A 14,318-nucleotide genomic window follows, 5' to 3' on the forward strand; every position below is an offset into this window, starting at 1 on the left:
CTGGCCTGCCACCACTGGTGCCCTCACCACTGGCCTGCCACCACTGGTGCCCTCACCACTGGTGCCCTCACCACTGGCCTGCCTCCACTGGTGCCCTCAACACTGGCCTGCCACCACTGGTGCCCTCACCACTGGCCTGCCACCACTGGAGCCCTCACCACTGGTGCCCTCACCACTGCCCTGCCACCACTGGTGCCCTCACCACTGGCCTGCCTCCACTGGTGCCCTCACCACTGGCCTGCCTCCACTGGTGCCCTCACCACTGGCCTGCCTCCACTGGTGCCCTCACCACTGGCCTGCCTCCACTGGTGCCCTCACCACTGCCCTGCTGCCACTGGCCTGCCACCACTGGTGCCCTCACCACTGGCCTGCCACCACTGGTGCCCTCACCACTGGCCTGCCACCACTGGTGCCCTCACCACTGGCCCGCATCCACTGACCTGCCACCACTGACCTTTGCCCTGTTCTCAAAGGCTTCACTTGGCAGAGCCTGTTGACATATCCCTGGTTCACACAGCTACTCTCCTGATCTTACTTGAAAATGTCCCCCAGGACCTTCTCCTTGAGAGGAGAGAGAAAATAAATGTAAGGAGATAAAAACAAACACATTTTCAATTTTATTAGAACTAGTATCCATAAAAAAATGTCTTAAATTGCTTTGTACTGATTAGCTGGAGGAACACATTCCCATGTTGAGAATTCCTCGTGGCACTGCGGAGATTCCAGGGTAGCGTCATGGAGTCGTCCAGCACAGAAACAGGCCCTTCGGCACACTCGTCTATGCTAGCCAACATGCCCATCTAAGCTAGTCCAATTAGCCTGCATCTGGCCCATATTCCTCAAAACTCTTTCGATCCACGTACCTGTCCAAATATCCCTTAAATGTTGTTATAGTACCTGCCTTAACTTTCTCCTCGGGCAGCTCGTTCCATACACCCTCCAACCTCTGTGTGGAAAAGTTGCCCTCAAGTTCCTATTAAAACTTTCCCCTCTCACCTTAAACCCATGACCTCTGGTTCTTGATTCCCCTGCTCTGGGGAACAGACTCTGTGCATTCACCCTATTTATTCTGCTCAGGATCTTATACACTTCTATATGATCACCCTTCATCCTTCTGTGCTCAAAGTCCTAGCCTGCTCTCTCTAGCTCAGGCACTTGAGTCTTGACAATATCCTTGTAAATTTACTCTGTATTCCTCCCAGCTTAACAACACTCTTCCTCTAGCAGGGTGACCAAAACGGAACACAATACTCCAAATATGGCCTCACCACAACAACATAACATCCAACCTCCTACACACGACCCTGAAAGGGTAGGAAGGCAGATGCTGGTTTACACCGAAGATAGACACAAAATGCTGGGGTAACTCAGCAGGACAGGCAGCATCTCTGGAGAGAAGGAATGGGTGACATTTCAGGTCAAGACCCTTCTTCAGACTAAGAATCAGGGGAGAGGGAGTCTAGATATATGGATGGGTAAGGCGTGAAAATGACAGATCACAGCTGACGATGACAAGGAAATGTAGAATGGTCCATTGTTAGCTCAGGGAGGCAGACAATCAATAAAATTGATGATGAAGGCCAATACATCGAAAGCATAATTGACCACTCTATCTACCCGTGACGCCACTTTGAAGGAACTATGGACCTGCACTTCCAGATCCCTCTGTTTTACAACACTCCCCTGCCAGTCACTGTGAAGGTCCTATCCTGGTTTGACTTCCAGAATTTAACAGCTCACACTTACAAACAGAGAGCCTTGGAGGTCAAATCAGTGGATATTTTTAAGGCAGAGATAGACAAATTCTTGATTAAACGGGTGTCAAGGGTTATGGGGAGAAGGCAGGAAAATGGGATTAGGAGGCAGAGATCAGCCATGATTGAATGGCAGAGTAGACTCGATGGGCCGAACAGCCTAATTCTACTCCTATAACTTGTGAACGTGAACTTATCTGCATTAAACTCCAAGAACCATTCCTCGGACCACTTGCCCAACTGATCAAGGTCCTGCTGTCATGAGTGGGGAGCAGAAAGTCGTCAGACACGCAAACCATGAGATCTAAACTGGGCATGTTATGAATTGGCCTCTCTATAATGCTGCATTAGTATCAAAGAACTGTGAACCGTGCCAAAAACTTAATGTGTAATACTCTTTGCTTTTCAACAACCATTGAGTAATCAGCATCAGTTAAATATGATACATATCCCTTGACTCGTAACTTCTTGTTTGTCACCCACTTTTCCTCCCTTAAAAGTAAATACTTGACTCTATTTGTTTACGTCTGCCAGCATCAAAAGACTTTGCTCAGACATTATTTGAAATGAATTAATGGCCAAAGTATGGCCTTTGAATTTTTAAGGATCCTTAGCTTTCTGAGATAGCGATCAGCCTGTAATCTAAGTCCATTTACACTTTCTTTTTGATGCAACCACATAAAAAAGATCACACAATTTGTGCATTTAGCTGACACTATTGTGCTTGTGCGATCGGGCAGAGAGTTCATGGTAAAAGTTCTAAATCATTAGCTTGTGTTCTCGCAACACAAAGGCAAGGAAGGTTTAATAGTGTGTGATCGATGTGAACTCGGTAAAAGTTTAATCCTCACCAGCCCAAGGCAGGTCAGATCCTCCAGTCTCGTCACTAATAGCCTTTGTATTTCCTGTAAATGGAAAACAAAAGGTTATTAATCACAGGCAAGTCAAAGTGAAGTCACATATCCTCTGGAGTTTTACAACATTTGAAGTGCTGAGCTGCACTGATCAGTTACTTGATAAAAGTCTCAGAGTCTGTCCGGGAATTAACCATGCAGGAAGGTCATAAGTTTACACCCTGGGCTCTCACGTGTGTAGGAAGGAACTGCAGATTCTGAATTATGATGTCTGAAGAAGGGTCCCGACCCAAAATGTCCCCTATTCCTTCTCTCCAGAGATGCTGCCTGACCCGCTGAGTTACTCCAGCACTCTGCGGAACGTCACCTATCCATGTTCCCCAGAGATACTGCCTGACCTGCTGAGTTACTCCAGCAGTTTGTGTCTATCTTTGGCAAGGGATTATGGCTGAATGAGTCTGAAGAAGGGTCTCGACCCGAAACGTCACCCATTCCTTCTCTCCTGAGATACTGCCTGACCCGCTGAGTTCCTCCAGCAATTTGTGAATAAATGGCTGAATGGACAGTATTCTGTAAGTGCGCAAACTTGTGAATGCAGTAGCTTTGAACATTGACGTTTCTGCAATGTACTCTGTGTCTGGAGATTGCAAATTAGCTGGTGGATAATGTAGGAGTCAGTGATTGAATCACAACGGTTGGCTGCTGAATATTCACCATGAGACACATCTTCAAACTTTGAAGGTGGCTTTTGTCAAGTGGCAAACTAAACTGGGGCGGGTGGTTAGCTATTCCTCACTAACAGCGGGCACCTGGTCAGCTGGAAGCCCAGTCACTCAGGGGTGAATTGTTTTTCCCCGAGAGGGGCGTTCTATTCATCAGCAAACCTGTTGCAGATACATTGTGCCATGGCGTATGAACCAGGCAAGTGCCCATGATCTACATTTATATATTAACATCAGCAATGTGGGTTGTGGGCCAGTGTTTATTCAACAGTAAGTAGACAGTCAGAACCATTTTCCCAGTGTGTCCAACACTAAAGGGCATGGCCATAAGTAGAGAGGAAAGGTTTAATGGAGACTAGACAAAGTGGGCCCGTTCCTCGTAGAGGAGGGGCAGGGAAGGGGAGAGGGTGTGACTGAGGAGCCCTGGACCCAGAGCCTCTCCTGTATCGGTGTAGCACCCTCAACTCCCCCACTCAATGCCCCTTATCCCCCCCCTCCTCCCCCTTCTGACCCACTCCATCCCCCCTACACCAACCCCACTTGCACCTACCCTGACCCCACCCCCACTCCTCCAGCCCTGCCTCCACCCCCCTATTCCCCCCACCCCCACTCTCCTTGCCCGCACCCCACTCTCCCTCCCACCCCAATCTTCCCTCCCCCCACTCTTCCCTCCTTCCCCACTCTTCACTCCACCCCACCCTCCTCTCCTCCCCAGCCCAACTCTACCCCCACTCTCTCCTCCCCCACCCCATCCCCCACTCTGCCCTATGGTCCACCACTCTCCGCTGCCCCCCCCCCTCTCCCCCAACCTCCTCCCCCCTACCACTCTCCCCCCCACCCCCTCCTCCACTCTCCCCCCCCACCCCCTCCACTCTCCCCCCACCCCCTCCACTCTCCCCCCCCCACCCCCTCCACTCCCTCCCCCCCCACCCCCTCCACTCTCCCCCCCCACCCCCTCCACTCCCTCCCCCCCCACCCCCTCCACTCCCTCCACTCTCCCCCCCCACCCCCTCCACTCTCCCCCCCCACCCCCTCCACTCTCCCCCCCCACCCCCTCCACTCTCCCCCCCCCACCCCCTCCACTCTCCCCCCCCACCCCTCCACTCTCCCCCCCCCCCACCCCCTCCACTCTCTCCCCCCCCCCCACCCCCTCCACTCTCTCTCCCCCCCCCACCCCCTCTCCCCCCCCCCCCCACCCCCTCCACTCTCCCTCTCCCCCCCCCACCCCCTCCACTCTCCCCCCCCCCCTCCACTCTCCCCCCCCCCTCCACTCTCTCCCCCCCCCCCCCCCCCCCACCCACTCCACTCCGTGGACCCGTTGGCGGCGAGAGCCACTTACCGAGCGTGCAGGGCGGAGGAGGGAGCTCCGGACTCCTCGAGGCGGGCGGGCGGGCGGCGGCCCGTGGACGACTGGAGGCGGACACCGCAGCGGCTGGGACTGCGACCCGGCAGAGGTGGGCAGCGCTGCCGGCGCCGCTGAACTGGGTCTACTGGAGGCGGACAGCGCGGCGGCGGGAGGCGCGCACAAGATGGCGGAGCGTAAGGAGGAGGATGGGGTGGGGGGGGGGGGGAGCGGCCGCCATCTTGCTGCAGTCGCGGCGGGGCCGTGGGTGGCAGCGGCCGCTGAAGGAGGAGGAGGAGGTGAAGCTGCCCGCTGCGCTGCGACCTGTGTGCGGTAACGGTGCGGGGCGCTGGGCGCTGGGCCCGGGCGGGAGCGGAGACTCGAGGACGCCGTGGGTTGAAGGGACGGAAGGGAAGGATGAGTGGACCGTCAGTCCGACCATGTCCCTCCTGCTCGGAGTGCCCTCCCGGTGTGGGAGAGTGGGGAGAGAGAAGAGAAGCGAGGGGAGAGGGGGAGCCCATGATGGCGCGGCCCTGTGATGGGGGGGGTGGGGGAGGGGGAGCCCGTGATGGCGCGGCCCTGTGATGGCGGGGAGGGGGAGCCCGTGATGGCGGGGTGGGGGAGGGGGGCACGTGATGGGGAGGGGGGCACGTGATGGCGGGCGGCCCCGTGATTGCGGGGTGGGGGAGGGGGGCACGTGATGGGGAGGGGGGCACGTGATGGGGGCACGTGATGGGGGAGGGGGCACGTGATGGGGGAGGGGGGCACGTGATGGGGGAGGGGGCACGTGATGGCGGGCGGGCGGCCCCGCTAACGGCGGCCATCTTGTTTGTGCGAGTGAGGAGAGGCCGTCAGACGCGCGGCAGCCCTTGGGAAAAGGTCTTTAGAAAGGATATTTGTGAACTTTAAAACCTCTGTAACTTAAAAAAAACATAAGACCGATTTAAATGAAACTTGTTATTAAGAGTGTCCGCGATAGTGGTGATTAAGGTGGCGCAAAAATTGCGGCGCTATGCTGGTTTACCGTTTTGGCTGTAGGTCCACATTTTCAGAGCGATATACATACAACCATATATATATATATATATATATATATACAAGATCTGAGTTTTAGTAGTAGGTAGGTAGATAGATAGAGCAATGTATTGTACACAGAGGGTGGTGGGGCCTGGAACATTCTGCCAGGGGTGGTGGTGGAGGCAGATACCATAGTGGAGTTTATGAAAGGCACATGAAAGTGCAGGATATGGATCATATGCAGGCAGATGAGATCTGTTTAACTTGGCATCATGTTTGGCACAAACATTGTGGGTTGAAGGGCCAGTTTCTGTGCTGTACTATTCTATGTTCTAGGAGTGAGCAATCACAGTAGATGATTGAACAGGAGTAGGCCATTCAGCCCTTCGAGCCAGCACCGCCATTCAATATGATCATGGCTGATCATCCAAAATCAATACCCTGTTCCTGCTTTCTCCCCATATCCCTTGATTTCATTAGCCCTAAGAGCTAAATCTAACTCTCTCTTGGAAACATCCAGTGAATTGACCTCCACTGCCTTCTGTGGCAGAGAATTCCACAGATTCACAACTCTCTGGGTGAAACCGTTTTTCCTCATCTCAGTCCTAAATGGCCTATTCTTAAACTGTGACCGCTGGTTCTGCACTCCCCCAACATTGGGAACATTTTTCTTGCATCTAGCCTGTCCAATCCCTTGTGGGCTGGGCATTTGGCCGTGACACCGGATGGAATGTCTACTGACCATTAGCAGCTTGGGATGTGCGTGTTCACTGGAGCGGAATTATAGTTTAATGCTTGATCCAAATAAAGCTTTACCTGCCGCACAGTAATGAACTGTGCAGACGTGGTGTGAAGTCATCGCTTCAGGCTTGAACCTGCAGGAGTTTGACTCCAGGATGAGATTGCACAACAGGCAAGGTCAATGTTCACGTGACGGTTGTGCACATCTGAAGTTTCAGCAAGGGACAACAAAGGCTGTTCCTGGAAAGGACTGAATTGATTGAAGAATGTAGGTTGATTTTCACAGACTGAAAACTGAGCCGAGTGACCCATGACCAGTGACGTGTTTGTGGGGGTGAAGAGGTCACATCGCTGGTGTGAACAAGATCATGAGTCTGGTCATGCAAGAGTGATGCAGATCCATGTTGGTGTGAGTGTGAGTGCTGGTGTGAGTGAGTGCGGGTGTGAGTGCTGGTGAGTGAGTGCTGGTGTGAGTGAGTGAGTGTTGGTGTAAGTGAGTGCTGGTGTGAGAATGCTGGTGTAAGTGAGTGAGTTCTGGTGTGTGTGAGTGTTGGTGTAAGTGTGAGTGCTGGTGTAAGTGTGTGTGAATGTGAGTGCTGGTGTAAGTGAGTGTGAATGTTAGTGCTGGTGTGAGCCAGATCCTGGACACTATTCCCAGCGCAGCTGAATCTGCCAGAATCATGTAGTCGTCTCATTTACCTGTCCATTGGAGGCTCCTCGGTCGGTGCACACGTGGTTTTAAATGCATCGCTGTGCTGGCTGGAAATTAATGCCCAGAACTTCAGTGGAGTTAAAGTCCATAGTTTAATATAAAGAGATCAATTAAAAATTGCTTAGCTGACTCAGAAAGGTTATTAAGAAGTTGCACGTTTGATGTTTGCATCACTCTGCAGGTATATTAGCTGGAAAACCAGCTGATCAGTAAGAGCCGCCCTTCCCCCACTGAGTGGCCATGGTTTCATGAGGCCAACGTACACATCTTGGGTAAAGGAGAGAGAGAGTGCAGGAAGGAACGGCAGACGCTGGTTTACACCGAAGACACACAAAATGCTGGAGTAACTCAGCAGGACAGGCAGCATCTCTGGAGAGAAGGAATGAGTGATGTTTTGGGTTGACCCTTCTTCATCACAGAGAGAGGGGGAGAGAGAGAGAGAGTGCCAGGTGATGATATGGGGGGACATCCATAAAGTTTTCCATCTGATGTGGAGTGGAGTCTAACACTAAATGTGGACTCTCTCTCTCCCCTGCCCCACCCTCACTAAAGATGACCCGTGGGGCAGCCACAGTGGGCACTCTGCCTGTGCGTCCTAGATCACCTTGCTCAGGGAACAGACTGACCAGGGCTGATCATTCCCCAAGCTCGATGTGGAACTAAATCCTGGGGTTTCATCCACGGGTTTATTGAGGAATTGTAGCCATAGTTGCTTCCATGTAGTCAACGTCAAATAAAAGCTGCAATCTTTCTAAGTATGTCAGAATTCAAACTGGGCTTAAGTTGGCATGAATTAGTGAAACCCACCTGGGCTTTAGTAGCAGTGTGGCTGCGCCACAACACTGTGTTTCTTCATTAAGCCATGGCAACGAAGTGTTCCAACCCATCTATCCATCATTCATGCAGGTCAGGCAGATAGGAATCTGCTGTAGCGTTGCGTTTCAATTTTTAATGTGATGTATACTTTGTGACCAAAACACACGTAAAGAAATAGATAGCACCTGTCTCCCCAGGACCCATTTCTTAACCAGAAAGTTGCATTTATTTATGCTGTATCTAAAAATTCAGCGCCACAGATGAAGCAGAAGTATGCGCGCATTGGAAAGGGTCTTGTGTCTAAAATGTGGGGTTAGTGGGTCGAGGTCTTAGATTGGGGTCTGAGTTAGGGATGAGCATAGTTGGGGAGAAGAGCAGGGACTTCATTAGAGATCAGATCATGCACCATCTGACCAGCGAGCCCCCGATGACAACACGGTGTGATCTTTATCCTGCATCGAATCGTGCTGCATTCCACATGGGATGATGGAGCAGACACTTGGTAATCAATATCGATTGGAAACCGAACTGATATTGATGAAGCTCATTTCACACAAAAACCATGCAATAGCCAAGGTGGAAGTTGATGCCAACTCCCTGAGATAAAAATCTGGCATCTACTGAATGTCCCGACCCACAGTAATCGTTCAAACCTGAGGTACCAGAATACGCTGAGCTGGAATCATGCCAATAGACAATGAACAATAGACAATACGCTGAGCTGGAAGCATGCCAATAGACAATGAACAATAGACAATAGGTGCAGGAGTAGGCCATTCGGCCCTTTGAGCCAGCACCACCATTCAATATGATCATGGCTGATCTTTCACAATCAGTACCCCGTTCTTGCCTTCTGCCCATATCTCGTGACTCCGCTATCACTAAGAGCTCTATCTAACTAACTCTCTTAAATGCATCCAGAGAATCGGCCTCCACTGCCTTCTGTGACAGAGAATTCCACAGATTCCCAACTCTGGGTGCAAATGTTTTTCCTCATCTCCGTTCTAAATGGCCTACCCCTCATTCTTAAACTGTGCCCCCTGGTTCTGGACTCCCCCAACATCAGGAACGTGTTTCCTGCATCTAGCGTGTCCAATCCTTTAATAATCTTTTATGTTTCAATAAGGTCCCCTCTCATCCTTCTAAGTTCCAGTGAATACAAGCCCAGTCGCTCCATTCTTTCAACATATGACAGTCCCGCCATTCCGGGAATTAACCTGGTGAACCTACGCTGCACTCCCTCAATAGCAAGAATGTCCTTCCTCAAATTTGGAGACCAAAACTACACACAACACTCCAGGTGTGGTCTTGCTAGGGCCCTATACAACTGCAGTAGGACCTCCTTGCTCCTTTTCTCAACTCACGTTATGAGGGCCAACATGCCATTAGCTTTCTTCGCTCCCTGCTGTACCTGCATGCTTACTTTTAGTATACTACTTGTATACTAATATACTACTTGTTGCTCCACTGCGATTTCTCCTCAAGGTATGCTTACTTTTAGTGACTGATGTACAAGGACTCCCAGGTCTCGTTGTACTTCCCCTTTTCCTAACCTGACGCCATTCAGATAACAATTGATTCCAATAATGCCATTTGGTTTCATTTTTAGTCTCTGAGATAATATTATTATTGAACTTTAAGAAAGTTGAAATTATATTAGTTTTCTTTGTGGATTATTTATCTATTGCATTGGGAAAGGGGACTGGGAGCACATGGAGACCACGAGGGACTACATTGCTTGCATCACGAACATCTTCAGCCATCTTCAGATGTATCTCTCCCTGCAAATCCTCACCTCCTTGTTGTTCACCCTCTCTCTGACAACTCTGCCTGCAGATCCATCTGTTCCTCCTTTCCAAAGATGCTCTATGGGGCTCAGCCGTCACCCAGCCAACACTAACCCAACCCACAATGTTTCATGGAATCTATTCCATCTCAATCACTGGTTTGATTTTCCATCACGCACAATGTTCACCCACTCCCCACCCCATTATGTACATTCACGTCTACAGTATCTGACCCACCATGACTGTGTGTGTCTGACCCACCATCACTGTGTGTGTCTGACCCACCATCACTGTGTCTCTGACCCACCATCACTGTCTCTCTGACCCACCATCACTGTCTCTGACCCACCTTCACTGTCTCTCTGACCCACCATCACTGTGTGTGTCTGACCCACCATCACTGTGTCTCTCTGACCCACCATCACTGTGTGTCTGACCCACCATCACTGTCTCTCTGACCCACCATCACTGTCTCTCTGACCCACCATCACTGTGTGTCTCTGATCCACCATCACTGTGTGTCTGACCCACCATCACTGTCTCTCTGACCCACCATCACTGTGTGTCTCTGACCCACCATCACTGTCTCTCTGACCCACCATCACTGTGTCTCTAACCCACCACCACTGTGTGTGTCTGACCCACCATCACTGTATCTCTGACCCACCATCACTGTGTGTCTCTGACCCCCCATCACTGTGTGTGTCTGACCCACCATCACTGTCTCTCTGACCCACCATCACTGTGTGTCTCTGACCCACCATCACTGTATCTCTGACCCACCATCACTGTGTGTCTCTGACCCACCATCACTGTCTCTCTGACCCACCATCACTGTGTGTGTCTGACCCACCATCACTGAAAGCTGAAAATGTTGTAAATCCTGAGATCAGGCCACGTCTGTGGGATGTTAATGTTCCCGGTCCAAGATGTTGGGAAGGAGAGGGAAGAACCAAGAGTTTGGGGTGGGGGGGGGGGGAGTCCACGTTCAGGCACAAGGGGGATAAACAGGGTCATCCGGTCAATGGGTGAATGGGGAGAAAGAATAGAGACGAGAGAGCATTGACAAGGAAGTAGAAGTTACAAAATGCCGAGTGAGAACAGCTGTCCCACAGGTCAGGTTGGTTTATTGGGTCCACAACTGCTCTTGTCAGTTGATTATACTCCCAGACAGTGTCTGTGTCTTTTGTTTGATGTTCTCATGCTCAATGAGTCCCATCAGAGAAATCTGCCGTTCCCCCAATCTCCCACCAGCTGCAAGAATTCCCTTTGTCTCCTTCCCAGTTCTGATCACGTCTTCAACCTAAAATATCACCTCTGTTTCTCTTCCCTCAGAGGCAGCCTGACCGGCTGAGTATTTCCAGCATATTTTATTTTCATTATGTGTAGATATAATGTGGTTAACTGCAAGGTAAATGTGCATAGTGTCATAGAACTGCACAGAAACAGGCCCTTCGGCCCAACGTGCCCTCGCCGACCAACATGCCCCATCTACACAAGTCCCACCTGCCTGCATTTGGTCCATATCCCTCTAAACCTGTCCTATCCACGCACCTGTCCAAACGTTTCTTAAATGTTGTGATGGTCCTGCCTCGGCTACCTCCTCTGGCAGCTCCACCCTCTGTGTGTAGAATTTGCCCCTCGGGTTCCTATTAAATCTTTCTCCTCTCTCCTTAAACCTATGTCCTCTGGTTCTCGATTCCCCTACCCTGGGTAACTGTGGATTTACCCGATCTATTCCCTTACGTGATCTTATACACCTCTCTAAGATCACCCCTCATCCTCTGCTACACAAGGCTGCTTTATTTTATTACCTTTATTTGAATACTCTCTCTATCTGAGAAACAGTGGACTTACATATTCCTGGAACAGCGATCCATGAAAATGCAGAATGTTCTGGGGAGCAGTGGAGGAAATGCATGTGTCGGGACCAATAAAGGTGATACGATGCAATACGATAGGACTTTATTTATCCCAGGAGGGAAATTGATCGATGTTCAGTTCAATTGGCCCCGTGACCAAAATCCTAAAAACTATTTCAGAACAGTGACGACACTGGAGTGACCATCAGCCGTGTAGTGAGGATGTGATCACCACCACTGTAGGCCAACTGAGCTCCGTGTCTTGGAGCGGCTTCACACTCTTGTTAATGCAGCAGTGATCAGATGTAAATATTGTATTAGTTGCCGGGCCAGCTACTGAGGTTCTTGTTTCATTCACAGGGATCACCTTTACAGTGTGGATCTAGATGCACCTGCGGCAGACGAGATGGTTTATAATAAAGTAAGTACAGACTCAACGTAATGAACAGCTCTACACTGGATAATGGACAACAGTCCAATCGAACAAAAACCTCTGCTAACACGCGGATAATCTGTCGGATCATCTGCACCCCACTATGTGTGGTGGCCACTCCTAGTCTTGTGTTGAGCTGGTTGCCGAGACATGGATGCAAGCTACATATTCCCCTTGTTGCCATAATTAGATTATTGACAGTCTCGTTTCAAGGTGTTTTCCACACTTCACCATTTTCTCTCATTTTTACCCCAAATTACTAAGGATTCAGTTCAGACATCACAGCTACATAACTGATATGGAGCCATAGTGATACAGTGAGGAAACGGGCCCTTCAGAGAGTCATACAGTGATACAGTGCGGAAACAGGCCCTTCAGAGAGTCATACAGTGATACAGTGCGGAAACAGGCCCTTCAGAGAGTCATACAGTGATACAGTGTGGAAACAGTGTACGTTGGCCCAACTTGCCCACACCATTGTGTTTCAAATCTTCTTTGAATCTGGGCTTTGAAAGTTCTATTTGTCTTCCATCCGAATAAGTATCTCACTCACACACCCACTCCTGTGTGTCCACGCTGCCACTGCCTAGTTAATTCTAGGAACTACACCAAAACTTCCAAAGCCAGTCGTAGTCTTTCCTGGGCTCCAGGAAACGTACCCAATTCTACACAGATTCATCTTCGAATCCTGCACCATCTACATTAGATTCACAGAGTTACAAACACCATCCCATACACCATCAGTATGAAGAAAGGTCTCGACCCGAAACGTCACCCATTCCTTCTCTCCAGAGATGCTGCCTGTCCCGCTGAGTTACTCCAGCACTCTGTGAAACGTCACCTATCCATGTTCTCCACAGATGCTGCCTGACCCACTGAGTTACTCCAGCACTCTGTGAAACGTCACCTATCCATGTTCTCCACAGATGCTGCCTGACCCACTGAGTTACTCCAGCAATTTGTGTTTATACACAGTTATACTTGTCAATATGGAGTCATTGTCAGATAGGAATACAACACAGAAACGTGTCAGTGGTTATGGGGAGAAGGCAGGAGAATGGGGTTAGGAGGGAGAGATAGATCAGCCATGATTGAATGGCGGAGTAGACCTGATGGACCGAATGGCCTAACTCTGCTCCTATCACACTATTACCTGATGACAAGTCCACACCAGCCAACAACATCCATTTACTCTAATCCTACATTAATCCATTTGTATTATTCTTCCCCTCTTTCTCACCAACTCTCCCGTTATTCCACAAATACACGAGGGGAAATTTACAGTGGTCAGTTAATCTACTAACACACCATCTTTGGGAGAAGGTAGACATAAAATGCTGGAGTAACTCAGCGGGACGGGCAGTATCTCTGGAGAGAAGGAATGGGTGACATTTCAGGTCGACACTTTTCTTCAGACTGAAGGGTCTCGACCCGAAACGTTACCCATCCCTTGTCTCCGGAGATGCTGCCTGTGCATCTGAGACACGAGTTCCACGAGCTTCACCACCATCCTGTCCTTGATGTTCTTGTCATTTGAGCTATCCTGGTAATAATTTATCGTTAATGATCATAGCGTCAACGGGTTCATTCTAAATACAGGAGGCACACGAAACGTCACCTATCCATGTTCCCCAGAGATGCCGCCTGACCCACTGAGTTACTCCAGCACTCTGTGAAACGTCACCTATCCATGTTCTCCACAGATGCTGCCTGACCCGCTGAGTTACTCCAGCACTCTGTGTCTCTCTTCATTCTAAATACAATTGGAATTGTATTTGGCAGCAGAGTGAAAATCAGAATGCATAATTTGCATACAATCCTCATTAAGGAAAACCCATCAGTACTAATTTAAAGAAAAGTCAACATCCACTTTTAGTTCAGAGATAGCCTGTGCCCAGCAAGCCCGCCTCTGCCTGCTGCTGTCAGCTGTCAAAATAACAGAAATAAATTGAAGAAATAATATGTGGGATTAATGAATGCCTCGGGAGTTTGGTTCGGCACGGGCTTTTGCTGCATGACACTGCTCGGGCTGGCAGCTCCTGCCAGCTCCCCCACACGCTGAATAAAAGGAGACACTGCTCGGACTGGCAGCCCCCCCCCCTCACCCTGTAAAGGAGACATTGCTCAGACTGGCAGCTCCCCTCACCCTGACTAAATGGAGACACTGCTCGGACTGGCAGCTCCCCCCTCACCCTGAGTAAAGGAGACATTGCTCGGACTGGCAGCCCCCCCTCACCCTGAGTAAAGGAGACATTGCTCGGACTGGCAGCCCCCCCCT

At 50.3% G+C, this 14,318-nt stretch overlaps 1 protein-coding gene across 3 annotated transcripts in view; it reads left to right on the plus strand.

Annotated features, from left to right (window-relative positions):
* LOC144607243 (semaphorin-6B-like) overlaps positions 1 to 14,318 on the plus strand; it is a 284,386-nt gene that overhangs the window by 105,722 nt on the left and 164,346 nt on the right. For all 3 annotated transcript variants that reach the window (XM_078423936.1, XM_078423937.1, XM_078423938.1), the window contains exon 4: positions 11,968 to 12,028. In XM_078423936.1, coding sequence (XP_078280062.1) covers positions 11,968 to 12,028 — 61 coding nt within the window. The remainder of the gene's footprint in view (positions 1 to 11,967; positions 12,029 to 14,318) is intronic.

Source organism: Rhinoraja longicauda, chromosome 28 (genome assembly GCF_053455715.1).
Source record: "Rhinoraja longicauda isolate Sanriku21f chromosome 28, sRhiLon1.1, whole genome shotgun sequence".
NCBI classification, from domain to species: Eukaryota; Metazoa; Chordata; class Chondrichthyes; order Rajiformes; family Arhynchobatidae; genus Rhinoraja; species Rhinoraja longicauda.